Raw genomic sequence first — 20,652 nt, forward strand, 5'->3', positions numbered from 1 at the left:
GTCTCTCTACAACCTCTCCTGCATTTATTTTTTGTGTTTTTTGGATTAATGCTAGCCTTGTTGGGGTGAGATGATGTCTTATTGTAGTTTTGATCTGCATTTCTCTAATGGCTAATCATCGTGAGCATTTCTTCATGTGTCTGTTAGCCGCCTGAATATCTTCTTTGGTGAAGTGCCTGTTCATTGGAGATACCACAATTTATCTGTCACCTGTTGATGAGCATTTGGCTTGTTTCCAGTTTTTGGCTACTGTGAATAATGCTGCTGAATGATAATACTTCATACAGAAGTTTTTGTGTATAGTCATGTACTTTTATTTCTCTTGGATAAATACCTAGGAATGGAATAATTGGGTGATATGGTAGATAAGAATTTAAATTTTTAAGAAATTGTTATATTGTTTTCCCATTTTATATTCTTTTGACTTTTATATTTTTTACATCCTACATTTACTTTTAAAATACGTTTGTTGTATGTGATGCTTTACAGTCATTGTTCTTTTTGATATTCAGGTGTCCCATCTTTGGCCAGTGAGAGACTTTTCAAGTGGATTCCTATGTCCTTTGGATGAGATCCCAGTTATCTTCCTTGCTTTTAAACAGAACAAGATGTTTCAGGCTTCTCTTTTGTACATCCTTACTGCAAACCTGAAATCAGACATTTCTCCAAGGAGCCCTGATTCCATTTAGTGGGAAATGCTCTTTAGAGACTACAGTCTGGGCAAAATTGTGTTCATTAAGTTGTCATTGCTCTAAGGGTTTTTCAGTGTTCAGTGCTAAAAAAAAAGCTATTTTTTTAGAATGAGAAAAATAAGTCATGATATTTCTTATGGATTAAATTTGTGTCCCCCAAAAATACCTGTCATCTTGGCTAGGTCATGATTCCCAGTATTCTATGATTGTCTACCATTTTGCCATCTGATGTGATTTTCCTGTGTTGTAAATCCTATCACTGATGTAATGAGATGGATTAGTGGCAGTTGTATTGAGGAGGTCTACAAGATTAGATAGTGTCTTAAGCCAATCTGTTTTGATACAAAAGAGAGAAATGAGCAGAGAGACATGGGGACCTCATATCACCAAGAAAGCAGTGCCGGGAGCAGAGTGTGTCCTTTGGACCTGAGGTTCCTGTGCTGAGATGCTCCCAGACCAAAGGAAGATTGATGACAAGGACCTTCCTCCATAGCCGATAGAGAGAGAAAGCCTTCCCCTGGAGCTGACACCTTGAGTTTGGACGTGTAGCCTACTAGACTGTGAGAGAATAAATTTCTCTTTGTTAAAACCATCCACTTGTGGTATTTCTGTTGTAGCAGTACTAGAAGACTAAGACAGAGTTTGGTACCAGGAGTGGGGTGCTGCTCTAACGGATACCTAAAATGTGGAAGTAGTTTTGAAACTGTGAATGAATAGAGGACTCATAAGGAAGTGAGGTGAACTGTTAACCCCAGAGACGGCACAGATGGTGAGGAGCAGCAGCAGAGGATCGGCAGCAGCAGAGAACCAGCAGCAGCAGAACCAGGAGACTAGTGTTGGACAGTACTGGAGCCAACTCACAGAGTGAAAGAGCTGAGTGCCTTGGTGCAGGAGGCTTCCTGGCAGAGTAGGATGCCTCTGAGCACTTATCGGTGGAGCTAGGCTTGCCGACCCACAGAGCAAGGGAGCTGAGTGCCTTCTGGCAGAAGTTTACTGGTGTAGTGGAGTGCCTCCAGGCACTTATCGGTGGAGTTACAGAGCTTTGGAACACTTGCCCCAGCAGGGAAGATGTGGGTGTGAGGCCCAGGTGGCCAAGAGTCCAAGAAACCACAAAGCAGAAGCTGAAGAGACAAGGAACACAGGAAGCCGAGCTGCCTCAGTCTCAAAAGGTATGGCCAGGACCTCTGGGATTTCAAAGGGTGGAGCCATGGCCTCTGATGTTTCAAAGGGTGGAGTTGCCACTTAGATGGACTAGGAGAATGGTGCCTCCTAAAGCCAAGGAAGCAGAGTTGCCGTCCCAGTAGGCCTGAAAGGCGGAGCTGAAGCCCAGGGCTGAGGAGCCTCCACTCAGAATTCGGAGAATGTGGCCAATACCTAGAGTCTGGAGGGCAGGGCGATTGTGTGAATGGATTATTTGCAGAGGATTATTTTCAAGCCTTAAGCGCTAATGTAATGTGTTCTAACTTACTTGGTACCTGTTAATGCCTTCTCTCCCTCCAGTTTCTTTTATTTGTAATGGAAATGTCTAGCTTGTGCCTACCTGTTCACCATTGTACCTTTGAAAGCAGATAACTTGTATTCTGGATTTCACAGATGAAGAGGAATTTTTGGACTTTGGACTTGGAATTGATTTAAGACTTTTGCTATATGATGGGGTGAATGTGTCATACATGTAGCAAGGACATGAATTTTGGGGGGCCAAAGGATGGAATGTCATGGGTAGAATTGTGTCCCCCCAAAATAGCCGTCAACTTGGCTAGGTCATGATTCCCAGTATTCTATGATTGTCTACCATTTTGTCATCTGATGTGATTTCCCTGTGTTGTAAATCCTATCACTATGATGTAATGAGATGGATTAGTGGCAGTTATATTGAGGAGATCTACAAGATTATTTAGTGTCTTAAGCCAATCTCTTTTGAGATACAAAATAGAGAGGTGAGCAGACAGACATGGGGACCTCATACCACCAAGAAAGCAGTGCCAGGAGCAGAGCACATCCTTTGGAGCTGAGGTTCCTTTGCTGAGATGCTCCCAGTCCAAGGGAAGATTGATTACAAGGACCTTCCTCCAGAGCCGACAGAGAGAGAAAACCTTCCCCTGGAGCTGATGCCCTGAGCTTGGACGTGTAGCCTACTAGACTGTGAGAGAATAAATTTCTCTTTGTTAAAGCCATCTACCTGTGGTATTTCTGTTATAGCAGCACTAAATGACTAAGACAATATTCCTCAATTCAAATGAATGAAAAGAGGTTTCTTTTTAAATCTCCAACCTTTTTTTTTTTAATTGTGTTTTAGATGAGGGTTTACAGAACAAATTAGTTTCTCATTAAGCAGTTAATACACATACTGTTTTGTGACATTGGTTGTCTCCCCCACGACATGTCAACACTCTCCCCTTCATGACCTTGGGTTCCCCATTACCAGCTTTTCTGTCCCCTCCTGCCTTCTAGTCCTTGCCCTTGGGTTTGTGTGCCCATTTAGTCTCATTTTGTTTTATGGGCGTGTCTAATCTTTGGCTAAAGGGTGAACCTCAGGAGTGACTTCAGTACTGAGTTAAAAGGGAGTCTGAAGGGAAAGAAAAGAGGGTTTTGAGTTAGCTTTTTATTTAGCGTTTCTGTCTTTTTTTATCATATGCTGAATTTTCGTTCGTAACAGCAATAACATAATAAATAATTTACTTTTTTGATAGTTTCAAAAGATAACAAGATGAATATTACAACTATCAACAAGACCACTGAATACAGTAGATGTATGTGTGTGTTTTTTAACCTAATGATATATCCCCATAAAGGTGTATGGCCAAAATACTATGAGTTAAATTCACTTGAAATCGGCTGGGTGCCATTTTGAAATACAGAAAGTTTCATTTGTTTGTTTGTTTCTTTCTTTCTTTTTTTTCGATAAATAGACCTTATTTTTTAGAGCAGTTTTAGGTGTTTATTATTTCTTCTTTTTTTATTGTACTTTAGATGAAGGTTTATAGAGCAAATTTTCTCATTAAACAGTTAATACACATCTTGTTTTGTGACATTGGTCACCAACCCCACGACATATCAACACTCTCCTCTTCTCAACCTTGGGTTCCCCATTACCAGCTTTCCTGTCCCCTCCTGTCTTCTTGTCTTTGCCCCTGGGCTGGTGTGCCCATTTAATCTCATTTTATGGGCCTGTCTAATCTTTGGCTGAAGGGTAAACCTCAGGAGTGACTTCAGTACTAAGTTAGAAGGGTTTCTGGGGGCTGTTTTTATTTTTAAATAGTTTTTAAAAATTGATTTCTTAATTATATAAAATTGCATAGTTCCAAAGTTAAAAGTTGATATACAATAAAGTACATTATTTTATGTATGTGTATTTATGTTGTTCCCACAGTCTTTCTTACACAAAATGTAGTATACCATAACTACTTTTTCCATGGTTTTTTAAAATTTAAAAGTATATTCTGTATATCACTCTATAGAAGTATGTTGAGATGTTCTATATTCTTTTTCACGGTTGCAGAGTACTGTTTATTTTGTGGATGTACTATAGTTTATTTAAACCAGTTCTCTACTGATGGACGTTTGAATTGTTTCCATGTTATTTTCTCTTATAATTTACTGTGCAGCAATGAATAGCCTGGTTTATAAGTTATTTAGTGTTTATTTATTTATTTTTGTATTTAGTATTTTGCCAACATGTTCTTTTAAAACAGCTTTATTGAGATAAACGTCACATGCCATAAAATTTATCCCTTTAAAGTGCACAGTTCAATGGTTTTTCATGTACTCACTGAGTTATGCAACCATCACCACAGTCAATTTCAGAACATTTTCATCACCCCAGAAAGAAACCCTGTACCTATTAACTGTCACTCCCTGTTCTGTGCCCCAGCCCTAGGCAACCACTAATTTCCTTCCTGTGTCTTTTCTGAGCATTTTATATAAATGGAATAATATAGTATGGGGTCTTTTGTGGCTGGCTTCTTTCACTTAGGATAATGTTTTCAAGTTTTTTCCATGTTGTAACATGTATCGGTTCTTCATTCCTTTTTATGGCTGAATACTATTCTGTTGCACTTGGGTTGTTTCTACTTTTTTTGCTAGAATATTTTTTGAATAGAGTTCCAGAAATGTGCTGTACAAAGGGCAAATGCTTGTATAATTTGATAGACATTGCTAAATTCTCCTCCATTTTGCATCCCCACCAGCAATGTGTGAGAATGTTTTTTTACCAGAACCTTGCCAATAGAGAATGTTGCTGTCAAACTTTAGGATTTTTCCCCAGTTTGATAGGGTTTTTCATGGTACTTCAATATTTTTGTAAATTATATTGAAGTGTAACATTGACGGGCACATATCATAAGTTTATGGCTCAGTAATTTTATGCAAAGTTAACTTATCAAGAAAGGATTACTTCCAGAATCCCAGAAGCCTGCTTATACTCTTTCTAGTCTCTACGCACCGTTAAGAATAACCATTATCCTGACTTCAAACACCATAGATTAGTTTTGTCTGTTTTTTAAAGTTATATAAATGTAATCCTGTAGTATATAGTTATTTGTGTCTAGTTACTTTAGCTCAACGTCATGTTTGTGAGTCATCCATGTTTTATATATAGTTGTAGTTCACTTGTTCTCATTACTGTATAGTATTCCATTGGTTGGATATGCCACAATTTATCCATCCTATTGTAGATGGACATTTGATTTGTTTCTAGTTTCTGGCTCTTAAGTATATAGAACTGTTCTGTATCATGATTATGATGGTTGATACATGACTCTGCATTTTTCAGAACGCATAGAACTGTACACCATGAAGAATGAATTTTTCTATATGTAAATTTAAAAAAATATTTAAGAAAAAAGAATAGTGCAATTATGAGCACTCTTGTACATGTCTCTTGGTGAACATATGTACACATTTATATATATACATATGTGTGTATATAAATAAGTATATGTATATATACACACAAACACACAGGAACTCTGGTGATGCAGTGGTTAAATGCTTGGCTGCTAACCGAAAGATCAGCAATTCGAACCCACCAGCTGCTCCAGCAGAGAAGGATTTGGCAGTCTGCTTCCGTAAAGATTACAGCCTTGGAAACCCTATGGGGCAGTTCTTCTCTGTCGTATAGGGCCACTATGAGTCAGCATCGACTTGATAGATTTGGATTAGGAGCCCTTGTGGCGCACTGGTTAAACACTGGGCTGCTAATCAAAAGGTCAGCAGTTCCAACCCACCAGCTACTCTGTGAGCGAAAGATGTGGCAGTCTGCTTCCGTGAAAATTTACAGCCTTGGAAACCCTCTGGGGCAGTTCTACTCTGTCCTGTAGGGTCGCTATGAGTCAGATTGGACTCACCAGCAATGGGGTTTGATTTATACATTTACACACACACACAGTGAAATCTATGAGAGCCGGAACTTGACGGGACTGCCTTGTTTCCCCTTTGACAGGGTATAGTCTTGCCACTTTTTTATTGCTCTGTATTAGTGGAAAATATTTGAGTTTTCCTCCTCTGACAGATTTCTGCCTTATACAAGTTTCAGCTTTCTCAGATTTTACTGTATATAACAACATTTACCAATTCAACCTTCAGGTGTATAGCTCAGTGAGATAGCTTACATTAATTATATTGTGCAAGCATCCCCTTAATCAATGCTAAATCTCCTTTCACCATAAACAGAAACTACTTCCCAAACAATGAATGCAGTTGAACATCATTTTATGTTTAAGATCTATTTGCATTTATTTTTCTGTGCGCTGCTCATTGTTTTGCCTATTTTTTATTGGGCTCTTCTTTGTCTTCTTATTTTTTTGAAGCCCTTAATATATTAGGGATGTTAGCCCTTTGGGATATAAGTTGTAAATAAATATTTTCTTCAATTTATCATTTCCAGACTTCCTTTTTATCTCTTGTATTGTTAGGTGATTTCACTTAAACATGTCAAGAATTTCTGTCTTTTCCACATCCAGAAGGACTTTAAGATGTCCTTCATTCCTTTCCCTTTGCCACTTCTGGCCTCTTGCTATGGCAGTACAGCTATGCTCTTTGGGAAGTATTTGCCAGAGTATAGGTGAGACTGTTCTTGACTAGATGTCCCAGCATTAAATCTCTTGGTCACCTCTTCCCACCACCTATGCAGAGATGTTTTGTTTTTGAAGATTTTATAGAAGCCCAGTGTTTCCTTTCTTTAGTGAGACCTCACCTCACAGGCAGTGTCCACATTTCTATTAAGTTAGTTTGTGGGTTATAAAAAGACTTCAATTTATTCTTTCTAACAGGAAAGAGATTATTTTCAGATCAACCTTTTCTCTTTTATTCCATTCTTTAAAACAAAACAAAACAAAACCAATTCCCATTAAAAAGAGTACTGCATTATCAGTATTAAAAAATCTAGAAATTATAAAAAGAATCTTAGAGCCCTTTCTATAGCACCTGGTACTCCCTTCCCCTTTCTCCTCAAATCCAGGAAGAGTCAGTCACAACATCTCTCCCTATTCTTTGCCTCTTCACAGGATCATATACCACACTTGAGTTAGGTAGTTGGGAGTTATCCCCTTATCCCAATTAAAAACTATATATTAAAAAATAGAAATGGGAGGAAAGAAAGAAAAAAGATCACCCCAGTTCCAGCACCCACAGACAGGCATTGTTAATAGCTTAGCCTGGTGTCTTCCAGTAGTATAACAGTTGCATAAAGTCTCACATGATTCTGATCGTTGTTCTACCTCATTTATTACAGTGAGTATGGCTTTGCCGAGAAGGTAGTAGAGGGGATGTTCATTATCGTTAATTCCATCACCATCAAGATTCACTCCAAGGCCTTCCATGCCTCTTTTGAGTTGTGGCAGCTCCAGGGCTACAGTGTCAACCCCAACTGGCAACAGAGTGATCTCCGCCTCACCCGCATCACTGACCCCCACCGTGGAGAGGTGACAGCCCTAGCATTGTGAGGGGGAAAACGGTGGGGGAGGGGGGAGGGGTGGGGTTTCAAAGTAGGACTAATTCTTAAAGGATATTGTTCCTGCTTTGGAGATTTCTTCTAATGCTCCCCTATCCCTAGGATCCTACCTAGAATCTCTCTATCCAGTGTTACTACTACGTCCTTTTCTCTTTTATGGATCTTAGATCCCACTGCGTTCTGTTGTTAGGATCCCAACTGAGAACAATGAGACTCTGCTTTGCCAGTCTTTTTGCCTTCGACTTCCTGCCTCTTGGTGAATTTCATCCCACACCACTAAGGAGTTTTACTTTCTCTCCTTCCAGGTTTTAACATTTAAGGAAATAACTTGGCAAACACTTCGAATTGAGGCAGATGCCACAGACAATGGTGATCAGGACCCAGTCACTACTCCACTGAGGCTTATTACCAACCAGGGCAGGATCCAAATAGCCCTCAAGAGAAGAGTGAGTGTGTTCTCTGTCCACATGAAAACGTCCATTTTTATTCTCCTAGACAGTATGGGAGTTGGTGTTCCCACATTTTTTAAAATGTTACTGGCCACTGGAATGACAGTTGAAAGGTCAGGGCCTGTAATTCAATGTTGCACAGTATCCAGCAGTGTCGTCTTAATTTTGGAATCCACAGTTTTCCACCATATACAGGGACACTGACATAGGCACCTGGCAGTTTACTATTGCTGCTTCTTGCTGATCATAGAAAACTTTAGTAGTTTTGGAAGAAATTGGCTCTCCAAAGTGTTTGATATTTTTCTTTCATATACTGGGGTTTGAAAAGCCATCTCTGAAATTGATTGTGCAACACTGACTTTGAGGAGTTAAAGTGGTACAAGATGATTGAATCCCATGTTCTCTGTGGCCCCCTCAGACCAAAGATTGTAACGTGATTGCCTCCAAGCTGATGTTCCTGTTGGATGACCTGCTCTGGGTGCTAACTGACTCGCAGCTCAAGGCCATGATGAAGTATGCAGAGTCGCTGAGTGAGGCCATGGAGAAGGCGGCCCAGCAAAGAAAGAGCCTTGCCCCTGAACCTGTGCAGGTCAGAGGCAAAACACACTTTTGGTGGGGCTGGAGTGATGGTAGGCCAGACCTAATTAGTGCCAGCATACGTGGATTCTAGTCTTCATTTGGCTTATTTGGGGGATTTATCACATACTTGTGGATATGCACAGGCTTTGCCTGCAGCTCTGATTTATTCATTTATTTTGTATATTATGTGCCTGTAGGTATACAGTGCTAGCCACTGCAGAGGACAAGTGGAATCAACCTCTTGTTCCTGTCCTTGGGGCCCTCAGTGACTTGAATGATAGGCTCTAAACAAGTTATTAGAACATGGGGTGATTAGTGTAGTAATAGAGGTGAATACTATGCCATGAGAGCACAAAGGAGGAGGCATCTAATTGCCCAGGCTGAAAGAGTGCATTTAGGGAAAACTTTCTGGAGGAGGTCTGTCTTAGTTATCTAGTGCTGCTGTAACCACAAGTAGATGGCTTTAACAAACAGAAATTTATTCTCTCACAGTTTAGGAGGCTAGAAGTCTGAATTCAGGGTGCCAGCACTAGGAGAAGGCTTTCTTTCTGTCAGCTCTGGAGGAAGGGCCTTATCTCCTCTCAGCACCTGTGGGCCCTGTGTTCCTTGGAGATCTCCATGTGTCTTGACATCAGTCTTTTCTTGGGTCTAAGAGGTCCTCAGCACAGGGACCCTGGGCCCAAAGAATGCGTTCCACTCCCCGGTCTTCTTTCTTGGTGGTGGTTAGGTCACTCTCCTCTCTGCTCACTTCTCTCTCCTTTTATCTCTTGTAACATAAAAGGTGTGACTCAAGTGAGGGTGTGACTTGAATAAGGCTGTGACTTAAAATACACCCCACACTAATCCTGCCTCATAGAGGTTTGGGATTTACAACCCATAAAATGGAGGATAATTACATCAGATCACAAAATGAGGGACGGTTACATACTACTGGGAATCATGGTGTAGCCAAGTTGACACATACTTTTGAGGGTCACAGTTCAATCCCTGACAAGGTCTTCCAGCACAGTCAGCTGAGTGAGAACTTAGAGGGCAATTCAAACCTTAGATCAGTATTCTGACAGTTATTACACTAATTATAATGAGGCTTTTTGGAGTTTGGGTTATTTAGGTGGGATGGACCTAAGTGAGCTACCAGGCAAACAGTTTTGAGAGGAAAGGAGCATCTTGCTGAACTGATTTTCTTCAGGCTGGATTAAAAGTTGAAGAAAGCATGCAGAGGAGCTTGTCAGGGTCTGGACCTCTTGTTTTTCTCTCTGTCACATGTAGATCACCCCACCTGCTCCCAGTGCCCAGCAGTCCTGGGCCCAGGCCTTCGGTGGCAGCCAGGGCAGCAGCAACAGCAGCAGCAGCCGCCTAAGCCAGTACTTCGAGAAATTTGATGTGAAAGAGTCCTCCTATCATCTGCTCATCTCTCGCCTGGACCTGCACATTTGTGATGACAGCCAGTCCCGAGAGCCAGGTACCCCGGGAGGCTGGAGCCTGGTCTGGGTGGTCCACATCACTTATCCTCAGCTCTGGGCAAAGCTTGGATGGAGATGAAGGGTCTTTTCCAGAGCCACCATGGAGTACTTTGGTTGGCTTCACTTAATCACAGACATTCCTTGGGCCTCTGCCCTCCTGTGGTACCTCTTTCTGTGAGTGTAAGGCAGTGCTTCTCAGCCTTTAGGGTGCAGCAGAACCTCCCATAATACTTAATAAAATGGAGATGCTGGCCCTGCCCCAAGCCCCCCTAAATTAGAATCTTCACACATAAAGCCAAGCAGTGTTTACTTCTTTTTTTCTCCCCAAAATCCCTTCGGTAGTGCCAGTGCTTGCCAGAGGTTGAGAAGCGCTATTGTAAACTTCTAGGCAAGTAAATTCAACTATAGGAAACCTCAGGGTTTTCAGATTTTTGAGTCAATTTAAAAAGTTACTGTGTGCAAGTGTGCTCTTCCCAAGCAGGGGGGTTATGTGTTCTTCACATGCTCTTACATTCATTAGTGCATTGGTATTACCTACACATATCCATTTATTCAGAATGAAAAAGGTAATTGTCTCATTTCTTTTCTTTACGAGACTTGAGGAAATCACTTAAACTCTCGCTTAGCCTCTTTGAGTTACCTCGTAGGTGGCTGTCAGTCTCAAATGATATATTGTATTTGGAGGACCTTAATTATAGGCAATATTAAGTATTATTACTCTGCAGCTTATTTTTTCAGTCCTCCATCCGTGTTCCCCCTATAGTCCCCTTTGTCACCAGCTTTTGATTTCAGCTGTTTGAGTCTTAGATGTTCCCATATGTTTGATTTTTGTCTTGCTGCCTGTCTTCTCTGAAAATTGTGTTTGCCTCTTAATGAGACATAGACCCAGTTTGTTGCGGGAGCCTACTTATTCTTCTCTTTTCTTCCTGGGGCGCCAAGCAGCACTGCCTGTCTTACTTGGCAATTCCTCGGTCTTGAAGTGACTGTAACCCCCCTCCACTTGCCCTACTCTGAGAGGACAGGAAGGAGCAGTGACAGGATAAAGATTGCTTTGCCACCACAGGAAATCAATTGCTCACTGATTTGCCACTCATTTTGGAAATTCTTTGCTAAAACAGTTATTATTTTATTTGGTTGTTTTGTCGAAGTTTTACCATAAAGGCTTTTATTTTCTAAAATCTTTTCAGAGATTAATGTATTAAAAGTACATTATTGAGAGTTTCACCCTATTGCTGGTGAGGGATGTGTAGCACTGTCCTCTTCAAGTGGCTGGGTTCTGTAATCTACACTAAGATGTGAATGACTGTAGGCTCCCTCCTACCTCCATCTCCCCCAGGTTATTTATTAAACCAAATTAATCTACTTGGTGAAATTTGAGGAAGTTTTGGCGGAGAGATTTTTGAGCAGGGGGCTAACTCCCAGCCTGCCTTACCCAAGTGTGGTATGTGACCCTGTGAAGAGGCAAAGAACAGGGAGAGTTATTGTGACTTTGACTCTTCTCCTTGGATTTGGGGGAAAAAAAGAGGAAGTGAGAACTAGATAGTATAGAAAGAGCTCTATGATTCTCTGGAGTTGTGCTGGCTGATATGGTAACCACTAGTCACATGTGACTACTGGGCACTTGAAATGTGGCTGATTGAAATTGAGATGTGCTGCAAGTGTAAAATACACACTAGATTTTGTAATACCAAAAAAAGAAAAAAGTGTAAAAATACCTTAATAATTATTTTCATATTGTTTGCAGGTTGAAAATGGTAATTGGGTATACTGGTTTAAATTATTAAACTTAATTTCACTTTTTTTTTCTATACTTCTTTTCATATGGCTATTAGAAAATTTGAGATTATTTATGTGGCTTCTATTATATTTCTGTTGGACAGCACTGCTGTAGAACTCCTTCCAGTATGTTCACTAGTGTGCGGCTATTTAAATTAAAATTAAATAAAAATTTAAAAATTCAGTTTCTCATTTTCACTAGCCATACTTCAAGTACTCAATATAATCTATAGATCACAGAATATGTCCATCATCACAGAAAGTTCTTTTGGACACTGTTGCTCTAGAGATTCCCTGAAGGCTACACTTACCTACCTTTTCAATTAAGGAATACTATAGCCTGGACGTTGGTGCCCCTGACTAACATGCTCACCTCTCCCTTGATATTAGCGGTGAAATGATTGTAAACTGGGTCATTGTGGTCAGCTTGGCTTGAGGTGAGGCAGCACTGTCTTGCTAGCTCTCTTTTTTTTTTTTAATATTTTATTGTGTTTTAGGTAAAGGTTTACACAGCAAACTAGATACAGCACTGGCTCTTAAAACCAAACGGAGAGCTTATCCTTCAGGCTTCAGAGAGGAGGTTGGCAATTGATGGAGGAAAAAAGAGTATCGCTTACCTACTTTTAACTGTTTTTCCTCAGGATAAAGCCTGTGAACCAAAAATTTCTTGTTTCTCTTTCTCAAGGCTAGCTTTCCTCTTTCCACCAGCTCACTAGAGAATTTTAATTACTTACTTATATGCTCTTATTTATCATTGATGTCTAATATATCATTATGTGTTTTCAATTAAGTGTCTTGGTAATTGTTAATTATATTTTATTTCAACTCTGGATCCTGTTTTAATATGTTCAGTTCATGTAGTGTGTTGTTCTTTTAGCTCCAGTTAACTTCAATTGAGGGAACACTCTCTCCCTGCAGTAGTCTAGGTCATGCATTTTCAATGGGTTGATATCACCCCAAGGAGGTGAAAATTGACTCTTTTTCTAAACAGCTTTATTGAGATACAATTCACATACCATACACTTCACCCATTTAAAGTATACAATTCAGCATTTTTTAGTATATTCATAGGGTTGTGTAACTATTACCAGAATCTAATTTTAGAACATTTTTGTCCCTCCCTAAAAGATACTCTGTACTCATTAGCTGTCACTCCCCATTTCCCCTTCCCTTAGCCCTAAGCAACCACTCATCTACTTTCTGTCTTGATATTTGCCTATTTTGGACATTGAAAATTGGTTCTTGGGGGACAAAAAAAATCTTAGATATAACAATGGTTTGTGGCCCTCCAAAACTTAACTATACTCGACAAAATCTTGTTCCTTAGTATTAAATTTCTCTCATTAGCTTTTCTTGGGTATCATACGAGCAGCAATGACATAGAATTATAGAAGATGCACAAAATGTATGCAAGATCAGTGCTACAAAATAAATAAATAAATAGATAGCTGTGATTGGAGAACTTTCTCTCAATTGATTGCTCCATCTCAAAGTCAAATGGCGAGCGGTGACCTGTGCATGCCTATTGGCTGCCATTGGCTGCCTTGTTAGTGTTGTTCATGTTTGATTCTTGGTATTTTTGTGATCTGGCCTTTGAGAATTAAATAAAATTAGTTTAATTTTTTTAATTTTACAAAAGTTATTCAGCCTCTAATTAAATTAACAAGTGCTGAAAAGAAAAATGTTGACAATATCTGAATGAATATCTAGTGCTAGTTTAGTTAAAAGTTATTTCTCTTAAGAAGCAAAATTTAAAAGTTAAGTTCACTAAAAATAATTTTTAAGAAATTAATTTAAAATTTTCAGTTATTTTTTGCTGAAAATACAGTTTTGAATAATTTTAAAGACTTGATTATTATTATTATGTACAGTAGTCTCTTGGTATCCATGGGGCATTGGTTCCAGGACCCCTGCGGATACCAAAATCCTCCGATGCTCAAGTCCATCATATAAAATGGCATAGTATTTGTATATAACCTATGCATCTCCTCTTGTATACTTTAAATCATCTCTGGATAACTTATAATACCTAATACAGTGTAAATGCTATGTAAATAGTTGTTATACTGTATTGTTTAGGGAGTAATGACAATAAAAATGTCTTTTTTTAAAAAATATTTTTTGATCTGTGGTTGATTGAATCTGCGATGTGAAACCTGTGGAAACGGAGGGTCAGCCGGCTGTGTATATATATTGCATACATACATATATGTGTGTGTATATGTATGTATATATATAAATTGCTAATTTGCATATATAATTAGGCACATTAAAATTTATATAAGTAAATAAATTACATTAAAAGTTACTCAGCAAATACAGTTGTAAAGTTAAATATTAATAGCTTTAAATTTTTAATTTAATTTTTCACTTTAAATTTTTAATCATTTTTAACCCTGCATTGAATAAAAAGGGTAAGTTTTATACTTACTCTTTTTATGTACAAACCACAGGTAAACACACAGTACATAAGAAGATACACATTATATCTGTGGTATTAAAATTTTATGGGGGCAGGTTAGGAAAAAAATATCTAAAAAGGCTCCTTCAGGGAGTGATAATAAAAAAATAAAAGGTTGAGAAAGAGAAACACTATTGTAGGTGAATCTCTTGCCAGGATGGTGAATGGTCCAGAATTTGGGATGATGAAATCTAGATTAGATGAAATTGACCCCTAGTTGAAGGGTACCAGTTTATACCTAGAAGATTCATGGTATTTCCGTTCTCTCATTTCTGTGGTTGTTTTCCTCATACTTATTGAGCATCTACTATGTACAAATTTTTTCGCAAATAACATGTGCTATCCTTTTTTTTGCCAACGGTACAACCTCCCCGTATGTTATTTTCTTAAGTGCTCTGTGCCATTTTTTTTTTTACATGTTGTTGGCTTAAATTGACACTGAGAAGATGTCTTAGTCATCTAGTGCTGCTATAACAGAAATATCACAAGTGGATGGCTTTAACAAAGAGAAATTTATTCTCTCACAGTATAGTAGGCTACAAGTCCAAATTCAGGGTGTCAGCTCCAGGTGAAGGCTTTCTCTATCGGCTCTGGAGGAAGATCTTTGTCATCAGTCTTCCCCTATTCTGGGAGCATCTCAGCACGGGAAACCTCAGGTCCAAAGGATGTGCTCTGCTCCTGGCACTGCTTTCTTGCTGGTATGAGGTCCCCAAGTGTCTCTGCTCGCTTCTCTCTTTTATATCTCAAAGGAGATTGGCTTAAGACATTATCTAATCTTGTAGACCTCATCAGTATAACCGCTGCTAATCCATCTTATTACATCACAGCGATAGAGTTTACAATACGTAAGGAAATCACATTAGATTACAAAATGGTACACAGTCATACAATACTGGGAATCGTGACCCAGCCAAGTTGACATATTTTTTGGGGCACAAGTCAATCCATGACAGAAGACATAATTAAACTATGAAACAAGCAGACCCAACATAACCTAATGCTTTCACTTAACAATCTGATAAGGTTTTCATATTTAACTGTTGAGCTAATGCGCTATAATTATCAACTTAAACCAATAGAAACAAACACATAATTTTAATTGCTTATTTTCTGATTACTGGGGGACTATCAAACAACTCAATCCATGACTGCTTGACCATGGCTTGTACCTTTATCATACAATTATGATCAAAAGTAACATTTTCGGACTATTTTTATACACATAAGCAGGAGATTAAAGAAAATGAACAGAATGCAAGAAAATGAACAGAACGATATGTTTTACCTGTAATAGGGGAGGATGGGTGAATGATGCCAAAATTCACTTCTGGAAATGTCACAATACATGCACCGTATATGCATGGCTGTGCTATGCCAGAACTATGTTACTTAATTATTTCTGGGTGTCGAGTGTGGGCGCATTATTTATGTGGGTGCATTATTTGCTAAAAAACATGGTATTTTAGCGTCTTGTAGGGGACAGGGTGGAAGTGCAGAACAGGGTGGGTCAGATGATACGCATATGTAGAAGAAACAGTCCTTACTCTTCAAGTTCTTATAGTCTAGTTGCAGAGATGAGAAACATGGAAAGTTCATTCATTTTGTAAGAAATATGAATTCAAGATAAACACAATGTAATATTTGACTTATTGCTAGAAATTCCAATTCACCTGCCATATTCTATATTTTTATTTTATAATGTCCCTGTCTTTGCAATGTTTTCGGTGTTTTTTGGTACTTTGAATGCATAGTATGTAACGATTGTTTACTGTCACAGCTTTAGCACTGAAGCCAGGATGTAAAAGGAAATAATAAAGGTTCTGTATTAGGGGGAATCTGGCTTATGCTTCTCCACGTATTATGCTGAGGGACAGCAATACTAGTATTGTTAGGTTTGGGGGAGACAATCAAGAATGTTGTGTGTGTCTGTGGGGGACCTAAGATTGGAATTCCTCAATCCTGAGTTTTGTAGTCTCTGTTGCCTTTGTGGAAATCTGGCAGCCATTTCCAGAGATGATTAATGGAATATAACTTTTTTTTTTTTTTTTAATCTCTTAGTATGTCCATTGATTGTTGCAACTCAGAAAGGGAGGTCTTGAGCCTTGCAAATCACCTGACATCATGGCCTTTCAGCTGCACTGAGTGTCACCTGGCTTTGGGGCTGGCCCTCAAGAGGATTTCTAAATGCTTCAGTTGGTGTTTAGATTTCTCTGTTACTTCTGCTGTTATTCACCTGTATTTTTCTTTTACAGGTGTCTCTGCAAACAGACTCACGGGTGGTGCCATGCAGCTTACCTTCCGCAAGATGGCATTTGACTATTACCCCTTCCACTGGGCAGGTAGGAGAATTCTGAATAGGGAGAGTTCTAGCTTGGCCCAAAGGATGGAGGGAAGATTCCTAAGTTTATCCCTGACTACTCAGCAGGAAGTGGTGCCAGGAGCTACAGCACATGCTTAGAAAGGTGTTGAGAATACAATTTTTCAAGAGGGCATTTTCTAGAATCTTGTGGACCACACTATTGATGATTCTTTATCAGTGATGAGTGGAAGTAGGGAGGGGAGATGTCACTTTTGATTCTACCCTCTGCCTCTTACTTTCACTAGTTTTAGAGCCTCTCTAGTAGTCTGCATTCAAAGATGGCAACAGTCAGCCGCTGGCTTTTAGGGAGCCTTAGGGGAACATCACATATGGATTGCAGAAGAACTTGGGTGTTCTTAACTGGATAACTATTCCTTATCTCAGAGAATTCTGGATTAGGGATGAGGCATTGGATTCTGAGCTATGACTATACCGACAGAAAGGAAAAAATGGAACATTGGATCATGGTCTTGGGCTAAATGCTTTTTGCTTCTTTTTTGTACAGGTGATAGCTGCAGACACTGGGTACGGCACTGTGAGGCCATGGAGACCCGAGGCCACTGGGCTCAGAAACTGGTGATGGAGTTTCAGAGCAAAATGGAGAAGTGGCATGAGGAGACAGGTCTAAAACCACCCTGGCACCTGGGAGTAGACTCTCCCTTCCGGAGGAAGGCAGGTGGGTTATGAGAAGCTGAAGAACTCCAGCTGCTTAGCCTCTTGCCATTTACCTTTGAATAACCTGTGGAGATAAAGCAACTGGCTAGCTAATTATCCTAACTTATTTCTAACTAATTATCCCAACTTTATCCCATTGAGAGATATCAGTGACTTTTTTCTTTACAGAGTTCTGTTTGTCCCCAGAGATAGCTGCACTGTTGAAGAGAAGTTGGCATCATGTTTATTCAATAGGCTATTGTCTTGGTCTTAAGGAGAATATATTTTTTTATCTCCATCCAGGAGCTAGACAATGTTAAGCTCTCTTTTCTACGTACAGCAGAAATGACCTGGGTACAGTACTTTCCTGATTCTATTAATAACGAGAGTTGAATGTGTTTGATTCTCTTTTCCACCTTCTTATTTTTATTTAGATTCTCTTTCCAGTCCTCGAAAGAACCCCCTTGAGAGAAGTCCCTCTCAGGGCCGACAGGCTGCCTTTCGGCCCCCAGCATGGAATCGTTTACGCTCCAGCTGCATGGTGATACGAGTAGATGACCTGGATATCCACCAGGTGAGGAGCCCAGGACTTGGGAAACATGATTGGAAAGGGGTGGAGTGGTTCATTTGTAAGGCAACTGGAATAGCATGCACAAGGTTGTGGAATTTGGAGGCTGTTTCCCTCACTTCTGAGTGAATTGATGACTTGGTTTGTTTCCTTCTGAGCATGTCTGCTGAGATCAGGACTTCAGAATTCCCCCAATTTTCCTCTGAATGCCCTACTACAAACCTCCCACTAAAAAAAAGCAACTTGTGGGTAGTGTTAGGCAAGTGTGAGAATGCCTAGAATATGTGTGAAAAGCACTAAGCTCCCTGTGACGAAAGTGGGGAAGATACTAGAGGCTTTTGTACTTTCCTCAAAAGAAACTGAGTTGTATTCTGGTGCTGCTATAGATACTGAGTAACTTGTGATTGTGCTTAGGTTTCTACAGCTGGACAGCCAAGTAAGAAACCATCTGCACTCCTTTCCTGCAGTCGGAAACTCCACAAGCTACCCACTCAGGTCTCTGCCATTCATATTGAGTTTACAGAGTATTACTTCCCAGATAATCAGGAGCTTCCAGGTAAGCATCTGGTCTGGTCTTTTCTTACTCTCCAGTTTACGCACTTCATATTTGTCAGCCTTGGGCCCACTACTTACATCCTCATTTGTTGTTAGGATTTTTAGGTGTTTAAGTTAGTTTAGCACACTTTTGTCAGAAACTCTGCCCTGTATAACTGTGTACGTTTGCCTTAATATAAAATGAAAGCGTGTAGCTGCTGCTTTCTACGTGGTGATTCTTTTTTTCTCCACTTTCCAGTTCCATGTCCCAATCTCTACATTCAGTTAAATGGTCTGACATTTACTGTGGATCCTGTCAGCTTGCTCTGGGGAAACCTCTTTTGCCTGGATTTATACCGCAGCTTGGAGCAGTTCAAAGCTATCTATAAGCTGGAAGATTCAAGCCAGAAAGATGAACACTTGGACATCCGACTGGATGCCTTTCGGTTGAAGGTAGGGTGAGAGGGATTTTTGTTCCCTATGGATAAACACAGCAATAATCCAGGGTTCTGCTCTCTCCATTTGATGGAAATAAAAAAAAAGTTTCACAGCCCAAATAGCCTGTCACATGTGTATTAATGGTGCATTGCTAAGATACTCAGATGAACATTCTGAATTTTGTTTCATTTTCTCTCTGAAGGTGAGCTGCCCACTGGAGAAGAGAGAACAGGCTGGGTTGCATCGTCCCCAAGCCCTTGTCATCTCTGCATCAGGCATGAGTGCCACCAATACACGTCATGCCCCACACTGTAGCTGTGCAGACCTCCGGAACCTCTTCCGGGGTTTTGCTGCTACTGAGTTCTTTCATTCCAGCTATGTTCACTTCCCCAAGGTTCCAGGTGGCTTTAGCTTTCTGCACATGCTTTTTTTGCATAATGCCTTTCAGCTGGATTCCCACCTCCCTCAGCCTAATGTTTTCTCTCCCCAGAGGCCTAAGGCTTCCCAGGATCTCTGGTCCATCCACTTCACTCAGATCTCTTTGGACTTTGAGGGAACAGAGAACTTCAAAGGCCATACCTTGAATTTTGTGGCCCCTTTCCCCTTGTCCATTTGGGCCTGCCTACCCCTCCGCTGGCAGCAAGCCCAGGCACAGAAGCGCCTTTTGGCTGCAGAGGGGAGGCTGAAACCATCAGCCAGCTTTGGCAGTCCTGTCCATTCTGAGGCCCTTGTCCCTGACTCTGTGTCCCATCAGAGGTCAAAGACTGAGCAAAATTTGAAAAGCCTGTCAGGACTTACGGAAGTCATGGAAATTCTGCAAGAGGGCAGAGATGGTGCAGACAGCAAAGGGCCTCTGACAGAGCTGGAGGATGCAGCAGATGTTCACATGCTTGTACACTCCCCTGCCCATGTCCGTGTGAGGCTTGACCACTACCAGTACTTGGCTCTGCTCCGCCTGAAGGAGGTGTTGCAGGGTCTTCAGGAGCAGCTGACTAAGGATACAGAGGCCATGACTGGGACTCCCCTGCAGGACCAGACAGCTTGCGTTGGAGTCCTCTTCCCCAGCGCTGAAGTGGCTCTGCTCATGCATCCTACCCCTGGGGCTGGTGAGACTGACTCTGCAGGTTCAGATACCACCAGCGTCATAGATTCAGAGCTTTCTCCTTCAGAGGATCAGGGGGTGAAGTCTGATGCCTCCTCAGACCAGGGCCCAGCAAGCCCTGAGAAGGTCCTGGAGGCTAGTGGCATTGAAAATCTGGATGTATCCCAGGATAGGCCACTGCCTCTCCATAGTAATGGAGAACTGCAGGACTCAGGTTCACTTGCTCCGCAGCTGGCAGGGAAGGGCCATGAGGCAGTCGAGTCCCTCCAGGCCAAGAGACTGAGCAGAGCCCAAGCATCCAGCTCACCTGCTGTGTTGAAGCCCCCAAGTGGCAGAGATACTGCTGTGAATGGAGAGGGTGAGCTCATCCCCTTGAAGAACATTGAGGGAGAGCTGTCAAGTGCTATTCATATGACCAAGGATGCCACCAAGGAGGCCCTACATGCCACCATGGACCTCACCAAGGAAGCTGTGTCCCTGACTAAGGATGCCTTCAGTCTGGGCAAAGACCGAATGACCTCCACCATGCACAAGATGTTGTCCCTGCCCCCAGCCAAGTGAGTAGTTCTCCACCTCCTTTAGTCACCCCATCTATTCCTCTTAGCTGGGAACATCAAGCTTAAGGTCT

At 40.7% G+C, this 20,652-nt stretch overlaps 1 protein-coding gene across 1 annotated transcript in view; it reads left to right on the forward strand.

Annotated features, from left to right (window-relative positions):
• Positions 1-20,652, forward strand: part of BLTP3A (bridge-like lipid transfer protein family member 3A) — a 42,741-nt gene that overhangs the window by 8,328 nt on the left and 13,761 nt on the right. Inside the window, exons 5-14 of the mRNA XM_012559529.2 lie at positions 7,423-7,612; positions 7,947-8,087; positions 8,509-8,679; positions 9,939-10,131; positions 16,622-16,708; positions 17,234-17,404; positions 17,817-17,956; positions 18,365-18,506; positions 18,744-18,937; positions 19,125-20,581. Of these exons, the coding sequence (XP_012414983.1) occupies positions 7,423-7,612; positions 7,947-8,087; positions 8,509-8,679; positions 9,939-10,131; positions 16,622-16,708; positions 17,234-17,404; positions 17,817-17,956; positions 18,365-18,506; positions 18,744-18,937; positions 19,125-20,581 (2,886 nt within the window). The remainder of the gene's footprint in view (positions 1-7,422; positions 7,613-7,946; positions 8,088-8,508; positions 8,680-9,938; positions 10,132-16,621; positions 16,709-17,233; positions 17,405-17,816; positions 17,957-18,364; positions 18,507-18,743; positions 18,938-19,124; positions 20,582-20,652) is intronic.

The sequence above is a fragment of the Trichechus manatus genome, unplaced genomic scaffold (genome assembly GCF_000243295.1).
Source record: "Trichechus manatus latirostris isolate Lorelei unplaced genomic scaffold, TriManLat1.0 scaffold00261, whole genome shotgun sequence".
In the NCBI taxonomy this organism is placed as follows: domain Eukaryota; kingdom Metazoa; phylum Chordata; class Mammalia; order Sirenia; family Trichechidae; genus Trichechus; species Trichechus manatus.